Source organism: Macaca thibetana, chromosome 20, assembly GCF_024542745.1.
Source record: "Macaca thibetana thibetana isolate TM-01 chromosome 20, ASM2454274v1, whole genome shotgun sequence".
NCBI lineage: Eukaryota > Metazoa > Chordata > Mammalia > Primates > Cercopithecidae > Macaca > Macaca thibetana.
In genome coordinates this window covers 61,564,319-61,579,161 of record NC_065597.1, presented here as the reverse complement: position 1 = coordinate 61,579,161, position 14,843 = coordinate 61,564,319, and the positions used below count along the sequence as shown (strand labels likewise).

The 14,843-nt window shown below is 38.2% G+C and overlaps 1 protein-coding gene across 9 annotated transcripts in view; it reads left to right on the top strand.

The window, feature by feature from the left end:
- MRTFB (myocardin related transcription factor B) overlaps nucleotides 1–14,843 on the top strand; it is a 205,678-nt gene that overhangs the window by 110,264 nt on the left and 80,571 nt on the right. The window contains exon 1 of one of the 9 annotated variants that reach the window (XM_050774075.1): nucleotides 1,825–14,841. The exons of 7 other annotated variants lie outside the window; for them this stretch is intronic. In XM_050774075.1, coding sequence (XP_050630032.1) covers nucleotides 14,721–14,841 — 121 coding nt within the window. In that variant the 5' untranslated portion in view covers nucleotides 1,825–14,720. Of the gene's footprint in view, nucleotides 1–1,824; nucleotides 14,842–14,843 lie in introns of those variants that run through there. One more of the 9 variants, XM_050774069.1, reaches the window with a different exon arrangement.

Sequence of the window (14,843 nt, the reverse complement as noted above, 5' to 3'; positions counted from 1 at the left end):
AAATAACTTTTGGCTTTTTTTTTTTTTATGATGTCAGAGATTTATCTGTCAGGTAAATTCCTAGAGAGAGGGTTGCTGGGTCAAAAGGAAAATGCATGTGTAGTTTTGTTAGACATTGCTTTCCCAGAGGGTTGCATCACTTTGTATTCCAGCCAGCACTGTAAGAGAATGGTTTATTCCCCCACAGCCTGGAGGAATAAACAGAATGTGTTGTCAGACATTTTTACCATCTAATGTTTGGTATAATTTTGGTTCTGTTTCTCTAATTATGAATAAGGGTACACCTCTTTTCAATATGTTTAAGGACCATTTCAGAATCTTTTAGAGAGAGAAATAATGAATTATCTGTTTATTTCTCTGTCAGGTTTTTGAACTTTTCAATTTTTAGAGTTGTTTACATATTGGAGCTATTAGCCTTTCCTCTTCAGTATGTTTTTGGGTTTCTCCTTTAATGTGGCCAAAATGTATCAGTCCTGTTTTTATTGCATCTAGATTTTGGGTCACAGTGTGAAAACTTTTCCCTATGTCCAGGTCATAAGAATCCCATCGATATTTATTCAGCATACTCATATGGTTTGATTTGTTTTCTTTTTTTACATTTAGATCCCAGATCTCTGATACACTGGGGAATTTGTTTGTTTGTTTGTTTTTCTGGTAAGGCCCCTCCCCCCACATTGCTTTTCTTTTTCTTTGTTTTTCTGGCTTACCTTGGATTTTTTTTTTTTTCCATATGAACTTGTGTATCAACTTGCCTTAGCTACATTAAAACGCTTGTTGGTGTTTTTACTGGGATTGCACTAAATTTGTAAATTAACTTAGAGAAACTGACATCTTTTTTTTTTTTTTTTTTTTTTTTTTTTTTTTTTTTTTTTTTTTTGAGACGGTGTCTCGCTCTGTCGCCCAGGCTGGAGTGCAGTGGCCTCGGGTTTACGCCATTCTCCTGCCTCAGCCTCCCGAGTAGCTGGGACTACAGGCGCCCGCCACCGCGCCCGGCTAGTTTTTTTTTTTTTTTTTGTATTTTTTAGTAGAGACGGGGTTTCATCGTGTTAGCCAGGATGGTCTCGATCTCCTGACCTCGTGATCCGCCCGTCTCGGCCTCCCAAAGTGCTGGGATTACAGGCTTGAGCCACCGCGCCCGGCCGAAACTGACATCTTTATGATGTGTTATCCTATCCAAGACCAAGGACTGTCTTTCTATTTGCCCTAGCCTATTTCAGTATTTTTTAGGAGTTTTATACGTTTCCTGTTTAGTATATTCCTAAGAGTTTTTATCGTCTTTATTTGCTATAATTAATGGAGTTTTCTCCACTATTATAATCTCTAACTGCTTATTTATTTGTATATCTGAAGGCTACTGAATTCTGTATGTGTTTGAATTTGCCCTACTTGAAGTTTGCCAGGTTTCTTGAATCTGTAAATTTATGTTTTTCAGATTCAAAATGTTTTTCAAATTCAAATTCGTGGAATTTTCATGCATTATTTTTGCAAATATGTCTTGTGCCTCATTCTCTGTCTGCCATCCTTCTGGGACTCCACTTGCATGTAAAATAGAACTTTTGATATAATCACATGGGTCACTGGGGTTCTGTTCTTTGTTTTTTAATCTTTTTCCTCTTTGTCATGTACTTTATTTTCATTCTTTCATTTTTATCAATATAATGGTTTACAGATTTGAATTTTTCTCTGATCACTGCTTAAATGCATGCCATAGGTCCTGATATACAAAACAATTTTTTTTTTAGAAATTCTTCTATTTTAGTTTGTATTTTTCCCTTTTTATGAGTTAATAGAAGATGTAATTAATTTCAAGATACACAATCCTTTTTAGTTTTTATTAATTATACTGGTTTTACATTGAGATCAGAGTGTTATTTGTAATTATTTTTACTTTATGGAACTTGTTTTCCCTGTGACTTAATATATAATTTTGGGAGGGGGATTCCATGTATATTTGAGAAGATGTATTCACTATCATCAGTGCAATGATCAGTTCAACATGTATCAATAAGATCTCTTTATTGATTATGCTATTTTGGCCTTATATATCCTTATTTTGTATCTACATCATGTGTCTTGTGCTAAGAGTGGCAGATTAAAGCCTCCTATTAATTGTGTCTATGTCACATTGATCTGTTGTCCTTTTTGTTTTGTAACAGTGGTTGTTGTGTTGTTTTGTGCGTGGTCATACTGTTATAGCTTCATTTTGATTATATAGCTTTTAGCATTAAAAAATGTCTTCGTGGCCAGGCGTGTTGGCTCACGCTTGTAATCCTAGCACTTTGGGAGGCGGAGGCAGGTGGATCTCTTGAGGCAAGGAGTTTGAGACTAGCCTGGCCAACGTGGTGAAACCCCGTCTCTACTAAAAATACAAAAATGAGCAGGGCTTGGTGGTGTAATCCCAGCTACTCAGGAGGCTGAGGCAGGAGAATCACTTGAGCCTGGGAGGCGGAGGCTGCGGTGAGCCGAGATCATGCAACCGCACTCCAGCCTGGGCCGCAGAGTGAGACTCTACTCCCCACCCCCCAGAAAAGTGTCTTCCTTTGTCACATACAAATTTTTTTACTTGAATTTTACATTTTCTGTTTTCAGGATCACCACCCCTTTGCCATCCTGATCTGTAACACACATCAGTTAACCAAAATAGTATAGGCTTGTCAGTCACAGCTCATTGCGTTATACCATCAGTGTGCACTGTAGAAATCATTCTTCAGTTATTACAGGTGGGATTTATTTGAATGGATAAATAGGTTTTGTTGTTTTGGTTTTCTTTATTTCTTTTTTAAGATCCTTTTGAGCAGTTCTGTTCAATCATTTTCATGGTTTAGAAGCCCAGGTAAATAATCTTCTCTTGCATTAAAGTTTTGTAATAGTAGAGACTGTTCCAGGGTTATTGTATTACATATAGGAATTTCTCTGTTCCCACAAGTACCATTGTGGGTTTAAAAAAAAAACAGATTTATTGAACTATAATTGACATACAATTAACCGCACATATTTAAAGTATTCAAGTTGAAGAATTTTGGCATATGTATGCAACTGTGAAACCATCACCACAATCAAGACAACAAACATTTTCATCACCCTTAGAAACTTCCTCACGCCTGTTTGTAATCCATTCCTCTTTCCATCTCAGTCTCTAGGCAACTATTCACATATAAATGGAATCATACATGGTATGTGTTCTTTTTGTCTGCTTCATTCGGCATAATTTTGAGATTCATCCTTGTTGTATGTAATTCATTTTTATTTCTGAGTAGCATTCTCCTCTATGCATTTACTTATTTTTATTTATTCATTCACTATGGGTAGATGATTGTTTGCAGTTTTTGGCTATTACAAATAAGACTGCCAATAAATTTATATTGAAGAAACCACAGTTTCTTTAAAAACTAAGCATACACCTTCTACATGACCAAGCCTTTACACAGAAGAAATGAGTATAAATATCTACACAAAGATTAATAGACAAATGTTCATAACAGACTTATTCATAGTAGCTCAAAGTTGAAAACTACCCAGATGTTCATCAAACAGATGAATGGATAAACAAAACATGGTATATCCATACAGTGGATTACTCAGTAAGAGAGAGGAACCAACCACCGATGAGGTACAACAATGTGGATGAATCTCAGAATCATTATGCTAAGGGAAAGAATTTAGACTTAAAAGACCACACACTGTATGATTCCATTTACTTGAAATTCTAGAAGAGATAAACTAATTGATAGTGATAGAAAGCAGATCAGTGATTATCTGGAAACTGCAAAGGGGCAAGAGAAATCTTTTAGGAATGATGAAATTATCCTGTGTCTTAAATGTGACTGTGGTTTCACAGGTGCATGCCTCCATCAAAACTCACTAATTTATATACTTTAAATGGATGCACCTTATTGTCTTTAAATTATATCTCGGCAAAATTGATTTTGAGATGTCTTTTAAATACAACCAAAAAATATATAACAAGTAGTTTTTGTTGTTAGTTGATTGATTATAAGGAAGATGCTTATCAACTAGCCTGGGCTGCTAAATATAAGAATTTATTTAATTAAAGAGAAACTTGACCATGTAAAAATTGTTAAAACACTGGAATAGATCTTATAGGAATAAGATAAATGAGATGCAGTTCCAGCTCTTAAAGATTGTAAAAGTTATGAAGATGAGGTAAGGGATTTCAGGAATATGAAAAGTATACAGACAAGTGTTGATGTTGAGAGAAAGTATAAAAGGTTAAACACATCCCGCCTTTCTCAGCCCAGAGAATTAAACCCTACTAATGTGATTTCTGTGACTGTTTTCTCAGTTCTCCCAAGGATGACATAGCAAATACCATTTTAGATTCTTAGGAGAGAAGTGAATTTATTATATACAGTGGATGCCTTTGGGTATTAGGGCTTAATTTCCTCACAGAACCCATTGAACAAAGCTAGACTGAGACCATACTAAGTTTAAAAATCTGCTGTTCTACTTCTTAAAAGCTGTGTAGCTGGACAAGTGACTCCACCTCTCATTGCCTCACTGTAAAATGGAGATAGTAGTAGAGAAAGCTATTGAGTGGAATAATCTTGAATTAATACATTAAAAGCACTTAACACCATGCATAAATATAGTGCTGTAAAATGTAAGTGGCATATAAACAGTAACAACTAGCATCATCATCTTCATTATTGTCATCACATGGCGTGCTGAGTCCTCTGACAGGTATCATGAGTGTTCAGATTATGCAAAGGAATAGACCTGACTCTCAGGCGTGGAGAGAGACATCTGGAAAGCTTCTGAAAGAGACTGGTACTGGAACTAGTTCTTGAAGATTGTTTAAGTACAGTTTCCATGGGCAGAGATAGGGAATAGGGAAATCCAAGAAGAAAAAACTTGTGCAAAAACAAGGACAATACAGAGTATATTAGGGAATACCAAGTAGTTCGAATTAGCTGAAGCATAGGGAAAATGTAGGGAGTTAATAACGCTGGTCAGGAAGGTGGGAGACAAAGCACTGATGGCTTTGAATGCCAAGCTAGGAAAGGTGGACTGACTTAGGTAGATAGAGGAGAGGCATGGAAGAGGTTTGGTCAGTTGAGTGGCATTTGTTTATTCATAGAGGCAGCATTAATTAAGCAGTCATAGCATCCAAGGCATTGGGACTGCAGAGATGAATAAGATAGCATGGCATGGTTTTTAAGTACATTGTCCAGAGCTGGACCAACATGAGGTCTAGGCTAACCCATTACTCGCTGTTGTAGGTTTTGTGTTTGTGTTTGTTTGTTTGTTAATCTTTGTTTTTCCACCTAGCAAAAGCCTGTCTTCAAATTAGATGATTTAGTCTTAAGTATAGTATATAATCTTAAAATCAAGGATATCTGAACTCCAGAAAGAAAACTCATTTAGGCACTTTGGGAGGCCGCAGCAGGAGGATTGCTTGAGTCCAGGAGTTCGAGACCAGCCTAAGCAACATAGCAAGACCTTGTCTCTACTGAAAAGCAAGATTAACTGGGCATGGTGGCATGAGCCTGTAGACCCAGCTACTGGGGAGGTTGAAAAGGGAAGATTGCTTGAAAAGTCGAGGCTGCAGTGAGTAATAATTGCACCACTGTACTCCAGCCTGGACAACAGAACAAGTCTCTGTCTTTAAAAAAAAAAAAAAAAAGAATGAAAAGAAAACTCATTTAAAAAAACTGCTATTTAGAAAGCAAGAAGTACATGAACCAGAGGTAAGGTGTATGCATGTGTATATGTGCATTGGTGGGTGTTTAGAGTTAATAGTTGATGCCAGTACACAGTTTGAAATTATTAAGAGAGATGGTGCAGAAATGGAAAGTCCAAATCTTAGGAGATTAGAAAAGAGGAGTTGAGGGAAAATGCAAATATCTTGGTAGGCACAAAGGATCCTAGTGGAGAGGTATAGTACATTGATCACAGTTTTGTAAGTAGGCAGGAGGGATTACAGACCTAAACAAATTGTCTGGATTCCATATGGCAAGAAAAAAATTTACTTCTTCCTCAAAGATGGAAGGAAGGATGGGAGTGGGAACGTGCTGTAGAATTTATGTCTGAAGATCTCAATATTGGTAGTGAATCTAGGGGCCCAAGTTACTTGCTGAGAAAGCTATGAGGATGGTAACGTAGTGTAATCTTGAGGAAAATGAAAATGCTTTATGGAACAGAGGTGCAGGAGATTCAAAGTCAGTAAGAGATGAAGGAAACATTTTGGAGTTTATATGGGGGCATGGCATAACTTCATATTGGATTTGGTAGTCATCTTGGCTCCTTAACTTCTCAAGCTGTGCTTTTGTTGTTCTCTACCTTTGCCATAACTCCCAAGATAATAAAATAGGACAGTCAGTCAGATTAGGTAAACAAAGGCAAATGCTTAATTCCCACTTTAAGAGAGTGTTGGGTAAGCCAAGCACTAGGATCTCCTCTCTCCATTTGAGTTATACGGTAGACTAGTGTTTCACAAACTTAAGTAATATACAGACCTTTTAAAAACAGTTTTTAGATGATTAGTTTGACTTTTCAGTGTGTAGGGGGCAGGGGATTTTTTTTTTTTATTTTCCCAGAGACAAGTTCTCACTTTATCGACAAGGCTGAGGTACAGTGGCACCATCTCAGTTCACTGCAGCCTTGACCTCCTGGGCTCAAGTGATCCTCCCACCTTAGCCTCCCAAGTAGCTGGGACCAGAAGCGCATGCCACCACACCTGGCTAATTCTTTTGTAGAGATGGGGTTTTACCATGTTGCCCAGGCTGACCTTGAACTCCCGAATAAAAGAAATCCACCCAGCTTCGCCTCCCAAAGTGCAGGGATTACAGGCATGAGCCACCGCGCCAGCCAGATGACTTAATTTTTGTTAATATAACATTGCTGAATTATGTACAATCATAAATGAATGAAGTGTAAACGCCTTGTACTTAGTAGCACTTATACAATGACAAAACTGAAACACTTTGCATATTAATTATAGAAATCTACAATGCTAATGAAATTCAAATCAATATTAACTTACTGTGACATGATGCATTTTTACATAAATGTGATTGCTGCTTGACACCTGACAGTGGTCCTTACTGCTCTATCACTGGTTTATGCTATCATGACTCATAGATCCCATTCCTTTTCTCTGTTCAAACTATTACAGTCTGGCTATCATTTTGCCTTCTCTGGGCTCAAACATGTCATTCTCACAATGTCTGGTTTTGTTACTGTATGACAACACTTGACTATAAAATACTCATCCAGGTGATCAAGGAGATTTTTTTTTCCAGGTTAACAAAATGAAAACAAATTGCATACATTTCCATAAGGAGTTCATGAATACCCAAGAATACATCTTTGGACTCGGGAAATTTATGTTCTAGTGCTTGTTCTACCAAATCCTGAGACTCTGTGGTTGACTGCTTGACTAAGATTAGTCATTTGTGAGCAGGGGATAAGCAAGGAGCAATGGCAGAATATCAAGACATTGAAAGACTATAGTGGTTGAGATAGTTTATCCTAAACTTAAAACTAAGTCTCAAGAGGATGCAAGTAGGGTATGAACTCTAGTAGTCTGGGGAGTGGTCAGAGGACTAGACTGAAGTCGATGAGTAGAAAGCAGTGCTAGTCAGCGTGGTCCATGTGCTGTGCCATCCTACAGGCTTTTTGTTATTCTCCTATGGGGTAACTTGAGAAACCGGGAGTATTTAGAAACTTTGACGGCAGCACAACACTGGTGAGACGCTCAAGTGCTTGATTAGTGGATTCCTCTTGTTCAACAGAGTGCAGATTAGTCTGGTTATTACCAAACTAACGTGACCCAGTATACTGGCAATGCATGGTGGGACCACATATTGATCTACAGCAGATTGGAAGTTTTAAAATATTTCTCTTAACCACAGTTAATTACAGAAGCACTAGTATAAAGAACATTCTAATAAAAGCAAAAGAATGGGAAAGAGGGGAAAGTGGCAGTCAGAAATTGTTAAAAGCTATAGACTATATTCTTTAAGAGACAGAGATTGTGTCCCACATACACCTAACATGTCCCCAGTGCATAGAATGATCTTAGTAAATGCACTTTGGCCCTCAGTGGGTTACATTAATGAGGTCTAGACATATTTGTATCAATGAGGTGATGAAATGACATTAAAAGTCTTTCAAATATCCATAGCTAGGGAAGTTATCTCAGAATTTGAGGAAGACTGATCATATCATCTGAGGAAAGCTCTTTGTTGTAAATCTTGTAGCCAGTTGTATTTATATAAGTAACTGTAAAGCTTAGAAATGGAGAAAGGATTTGAATGACTTTTTCTAAGTTGATAAAAGTGTGTTCTGTCATTTCATGATTACTCATGCTAACGATTTGAGCAGGAAGAGACAAATGGCCCCAGTCTCTTAACACAAGTGTAGTCAGAACGCTTGTGTTGCACACTGCTGCCATTTGTGTTGTACACTGCTGCCGCCATGTGAACGGCTGCCTGAGGAGCCACGCAAGCTGTCCTCTGCCCGTGCTGCCATTCCCTTGTCCCACACAGCACTCTCCCTCAGTCCGAGCACAGGCCAGTCATGAGACCATGCATGGGGAAATTCCAACCCTGAAAAACCTTCACTGCCTTTCATGTCCTCAGAGAGGGTGAAGCAAACCTGGCGGGGAGGGAGGTGCCGCATGTGCTAGTGTGCCGGTCTGTTCCGGGGTGGGGGACAACAAGCACAAATGACAAACCAATGATCAGACTGTTTTGCCCTGTTGTGGTGTTCAATTCTGCTGCAGTACTTAACTGTGAAACATGGATGTTTTCCTTCAAAATGTTATTACCCTAGAAAGGTCAGAAAAATGTATCCTTCCTTATGAAACAGTGGTTTTCATAGGGGCTAATTTGCTAATCTGTTTACATCTGAAGTACTGTATGTTCAGTATATATTTTTAAAGTGATAAAATGAAGGGCTTTTTCAATATATATTTTAAAAGTGATAACTGTAAAGAACTTTTAATACATGCTATCTGATTTGAGAGATAACACTCTTTAATTGTCCTTTGTTTAAAAAAAAAAAATTTTTAAATTAACAGTTGGAATTTACCATAACCATTTAGTAACGATCTAAAGGTATAGTATTTTACAGTGGTGTTTATAAAGTTAAAAGGAAGAAAAATATGGATCAAATATGTATTTTACTAAAAATATGGTAACAGGAAAAAAAATTTACGTGTACCCTAGACTGAAATTTTCCTTCCTTAATACATCCAATCTCATTATCTGTGTAGATTTTGTAATACTCTGACTCAGCCTTTGCGAAGGAAGTTGCAAAGTTTACTATTATTCACTTGAGTGAATAGCTGCTGAGGATCTATTACCGAGTACTGAGACACAGAAAATGAAAAGAAAAGGTCACCTTTACTCAATCTTTGTGTCAAGAATGCTACCAGAAAAGTATACCTCAGTATTTCCCCATCTCTTTGCATTTGTTACTAATTATTTTATTCATTACTCTTGAATGTTTTTACATTGTGAAACATTGCCTAGTTGAAAATATTATCAGGTTTTTTCATAGTGAAGTACAGTATCATCACAGCAATACTCTTTTTATCAGTAGTTTTATATGCATATATTAACTCTGCCAAGTTTTTGTGTAAGTCCCTTGAGCTGCATTTGTTTGTATTCTGATTCCCTGAAGATTTTCTTGGATTGTTCCTATTCTCTAAGCCATACAGTTTTTCTCACACTTATTAAATATCTGCTTGGGGTGGTGGGAAAATGGACTTGATTTATGGTCATCTCTTTCATACTAAAACAGCTCTTTTTCAGTGTGCATACAAACACACACTGTGGAAGCAGATTTATCATAGCAGAAGTGACTTTCATCACATATTATTTGAAGTTAAATGTCACTCGTGACATTAGAGCCAAATGACAGTGAAGATGATGTACCATATATAGTAAGGAACAAGGGCAAACCTACTGGAAAGCAATTCAGGTGACAGTGGTGTGGGCTTCTCCTACTGAGGGATACTGCAGGTCTCCTCCATCTGTCCCTAATTCATCCCAAAAGGCACTGTGTGGGGCTGAGCTGGGCAGCTGCCCTGTGGGAGAGGGGGAGAGGCCCCTGCACAGTGTAGGGTGAAGAGGCCTCTGCACAGTTTTAGCCACGGCAGTGGCAGTGGTGATGTATACAGGGTGTCCATGAGTGGAGTGGCAGAAGCTATGGGAGACAGGTTTCTCCCTGTAGGAGAAGGGGCCACAAATACAGAAAAAAAAAAAAAAAAAGTGAACCTGTGGCACTGGAATGGAATTGGAGGCACTGGAATGAACTCATGGTTTTCAGTACATATAAATAAATACAGACATATGTACTTAAATATAGATGTATATTTATATCCATTCATATATAGAGATATACATGTTATGTAGATGTGTGTGTATACATCCATATACATATAAACTCAGACATGTTCCCCAGCTCTGTCTGCAGAGAAGGCCTGGGAACAGCGACACCCTTGCAGCAGTGAGCACACCTAGCATTCAGACCTTGGGTTCTAAACAAGGCAGGGAAAAAGTACCAGATGAGCCTGGGACATCTTGTGCCAGGGAGTAAGAAGATAAGAAACTGCTCAAAGAATGATAGAATTGTGACAGTAAGGAACTGTGGGAGTTCCCACTAGCCAAATCTGGGACAATTTGGGCATCAAAATAAATAATGAAAGTCACAGATTATAAGCTTTTGCATGAAATAGGAGACTGTAAATAGGGAACATAAACCATGTGAAGAGAATTTTTTTTCTTATAGCAGGATGTGCCACTAATAAATGAAGAGGGAATGATGGAGTTTTCAAATTCACCATTTGGCAACCATCATAGTGATAAATAATTTAGCCAAGTACACCAATGGCTTGTTCTCAAAGCACCTTCCTACAAAATAATTATATACAAAAAGAATAATTTCGCCATGGAGAAATCTGGCCAGTACCAAGATGTCAAAATAAACATCATCAGTTTTGAGACAATTACTGAATATACTTGAATTTGTGTATTATCGGATAGGATGCAAATATTGCATCATTATTTCTGGGGTATTCCTGTTGAAAATGCATTACCAGAACCTTCATAAGGACACAACAGACAGACTCAAATTGAGGATAATACTACAAAATAACTGGCCTGTAATCATCAAAATTCAAGGAAAGATAAGTGAAGAAAGACTGAGAGAATGTTAGAGATGGACAAAAACTAAAGAGACTTAAGAACTCAATGCCATATGTGATCCTGGTTTGGATCCTTTTACTATACATGATATTGTTGGGACAATTGATGGAACTTGAATGCGGATATATCAGTGTTAATTTGTTTCCTCTTTTTATGTGTTTGCTTTTTTTCTTATCAATGTTAATTTGATATATCTATACTGACTAAGCAATATTTTGGTTCTGTAAGAGAATATCCTTGTTTGTAGGAATTACACACCAGAACACTTAGGGTAAAGAAGTATCATGTTAGAACCTATTCAGAGATGATTCTGGGGGAAATGCTCTGTAAATTCGAAATTATTTCAAAAAAAATTTTTAAATAACTAAATGTTCTTTCAGGCGCGTTCACCACTAGAGAAATTACTTTCTTTGAGAACTACAAAGACACAACTTTTGATATAAACCTATAGCAGAATAATGTGTTTTCTTGTTGGGATTTTGATATCTATTAGATATAAAAATAAGCATGCAGAGGTTTCTTAAAAGATAGCTTTTTAAAAACCCATTTAACACACACTGAAGATACATACACACACAGATATGGTAAAGAATTTTAAAGTGGCTGGTGTAGTTGTGCATCTACTCAGATTTATAGGCTTGTGGCCTAAAAACAGTTGGGCATTTTTCAGAATTTAAAAGCAACATCCTGAAATTAAAAAAAAAAAAAAGTTGGAGTTTATTGTTTTTGCAAAGTAATTAAGCATGTAGGCCCTGGAGCCAAGCTGCTTGCTTTGGAATCCTGGCCACCGCTTACAAGATATGCCACCTCTGACAAAGTATTTGATTTTCTTTTTTTGAGATGGAGTCTCACTCTGTGGCCCAGGCTGTAGTGCAGTGGCACAGTCTCAGCTCACTGTAACCTCTGCCTCCCGGGTTCAAGCGATTGTTTTGCGTCAGCCTCCCGAGCAGCTGGGATTATAGGTATGTGCTACCATGTCCAGCTAATTTTTGTATCTTTAGTAGAGATTGGGGTTTGCCATGTTGGCCAGGCTGGTCTCAAACTCATGACCTCAAGTCATTCGCCCACCTCGGCCTACCAAAATGCTGGGATTATAGGCGTGACCCACCACTGATTTTTTTAAGCCTGCATTTTCCCATGTGTAGATCGGGAAAATAATGTTGAACTCACAAGTCTTGCAGTAGGATAAATGAGATAATATAGTCTGTAGCATACAGTGAGCACTAAATAAAGTTGGCTGCTATTATTATTTCATGAGTAATTAAAATGCTTTCATAAAATCATTTTAGTATGATTATGTTGGCTTGCTTTTCTCTCACCAGGAGTAGAATTACTAGGGGACCATCAAAGTCATGGCTTCTGCTGTTAACCCTGTCTCAAGATGAAATTAAAACCTGGAGCTGGAGCATATTCTAGAAGACAGAAAGCAGGGCAAGGCCACAGACAGACTTGGGCTTTGGAGAACTAAGACTGGTTAAATTCCATACCTGCTACTTACAAGCTTTGTGACTTGAGCCTTGGCACGTAAAATGTCTATAACGTACACAAATAATCATAGCGACGACACGGATTGTGGAGGGTTAAATTAGATGAACTTTGCAAAACATCTAATTAAGCGACCCACCTAAAGAATGTCCTCAAAGAACTATGGTTATTTTTATTACTCCTTTAAAAGTGCAGGAGTAGTTTCTTTAGAATACAAGTGTTGGGGTCAGAGATAGTAACAGAACGTTTGAGGGCATTTTTGAGAGTGTGATAAGCTTGTCAATATTTGTTCCTGCTAAGGTTTGGACTGCCAAGGATGGAGACTTAAATTGCTTCAGAAGGAATTTCAGTTGACAAGAAGCATGTCCTGTGAGATGCTGAAAAAGGATAGATAGCAATCTTTCTAGAACAATATGGGTTTAGTGCATACCAGCCTTGGAATCAAGGACAAAGGAGAGAATACTTCATCCAGTCCCACCTGTGTTTAAGTGGTGGAAAGAATTTTGATTTTTCTGTCTGTAAACATGTAAGCCTTTATCCCACAGGAGGGTTTCATCAGGTGCACGATTAAAATGTGTCTGTATATTTTCTTTTAAAGAGAAAATGTGCTTCCTTTAGAGAACTTATTTAGTTGCTCATCTAAAATTAGTGACTCTTAGTTATTGACCCAGGACTAAATTCTAAAGAATTCTGGGTATTATTAAAGGAAGTTTTCCTGATACACTGTCTTCTGCTTTAATTCATTCACTCAACCATGCTGCAAATGTTTATTGAGAACACCTAATATTCCAAGCACTCTGCTAGAAGTTATTTTTAAAAATTTTTTAAAAAGTGGACAAAACAGAACCTCATGTAACAGTATTCACAGTCTACTGCTCTTATAACCTCTGATGGGTTTTATGGAAACTCTTTGCAAAGGAACACACTTTGAACTATTTTTAAAAAATCAGATTATTTTGGCTACAGAGATATATATCTGGAGTATTTGGAGACAGGCTTATCTCCACATTTGCTTGGAATTCCTGTATCTAGAGATTTCCTGCCAGCAGTGTCCCTATACGCAGTGAACAGCAGCCTGTGACTTGCAGGAGAGGTGCCCATCCTTGATAGCTCATGTAAAATTAAACTTGGGCTGGTCGTTGGTTTACTCTGTTATGAAATAGAAGCTCTCAGTGTTGCCACTTTTAATGCATGGGAGGAGAATTTTCCTTAGAAAAAAATCATGGCGATGTTAACTCTCCCAGCCGACTAGTGGCACTAAGGAAAACTGCTGCTTGAGTCTGAATTGCCAAAGGAAGAAAGCTGCAATTACAGTACATTTCCCTATTACAAAGAGCATCGGCTTTGCCAGGAAGAGCCATATGCAGCACAAAGCACACCACAAAAGAACTTTGGTAGTGAAATGACTCTGTCTTCATTCACATATGCTGGTAGCATGTTTATTCAGTGTGTGCCTCTGCGGAGATAAGAGCCGCTTCCTTCAGATGCCCTAGACTGCCGTTTGTGTAGCTGGAGAACTTAATGAGTAATGGATGTGCTTGTCTGGCCAGTATAAAGTATTTCCACAGCCTGTGGCTGTGTTTATAGAGAGCGGGAGAGAGACCACAGGCAGCAATTTGTCTTCTTAGGTATCAGCAAAGTCTTCTCTTTTAACAACTAGAAGATTTATTTTTAACTGCTTGACTCAGTGTTTGTCAGATGATTCGGACCATCAAACTGCAGATTGAAGTCCCCAGCGCGGGGGAAGCTGGAATGGCAAGGGAAAGGGGGCTGGCTGGGAAAAGGGGTGGGATTTTAGAATCGTGCCTGTGTGGCTCTGCCTCCCGATGTGGGAGAGAGTTAAGGGCTTCTAGCGGCATGAGTGTATTTGCAGGTCAAGCTGGGAACTAAAGGGTAATGGCTGCCTTCAGCTGCTTAAAGACATAATTGGCCAGTGATTGGGGTATTGTGGGGAGCAACCAGGGACCCAGGGACCAGAGTGTTCTGAGCACCACACTTCGCTCTTCTGCAAATTAAGCTTTTCTCCTGCTTGATGCTGCCTGTCTCCAGAAGCCTCTCACCATGATCGATAGCTCCAAGAAGCAGCAACAGGGCTTCCCAGAGATTTTAACTGCTGGGGATTTTGAACCATTAAAAGAAAAGGAATGCCTTGAGGGGAGCAACCAGAAAAGTCTCAAGGAAGGT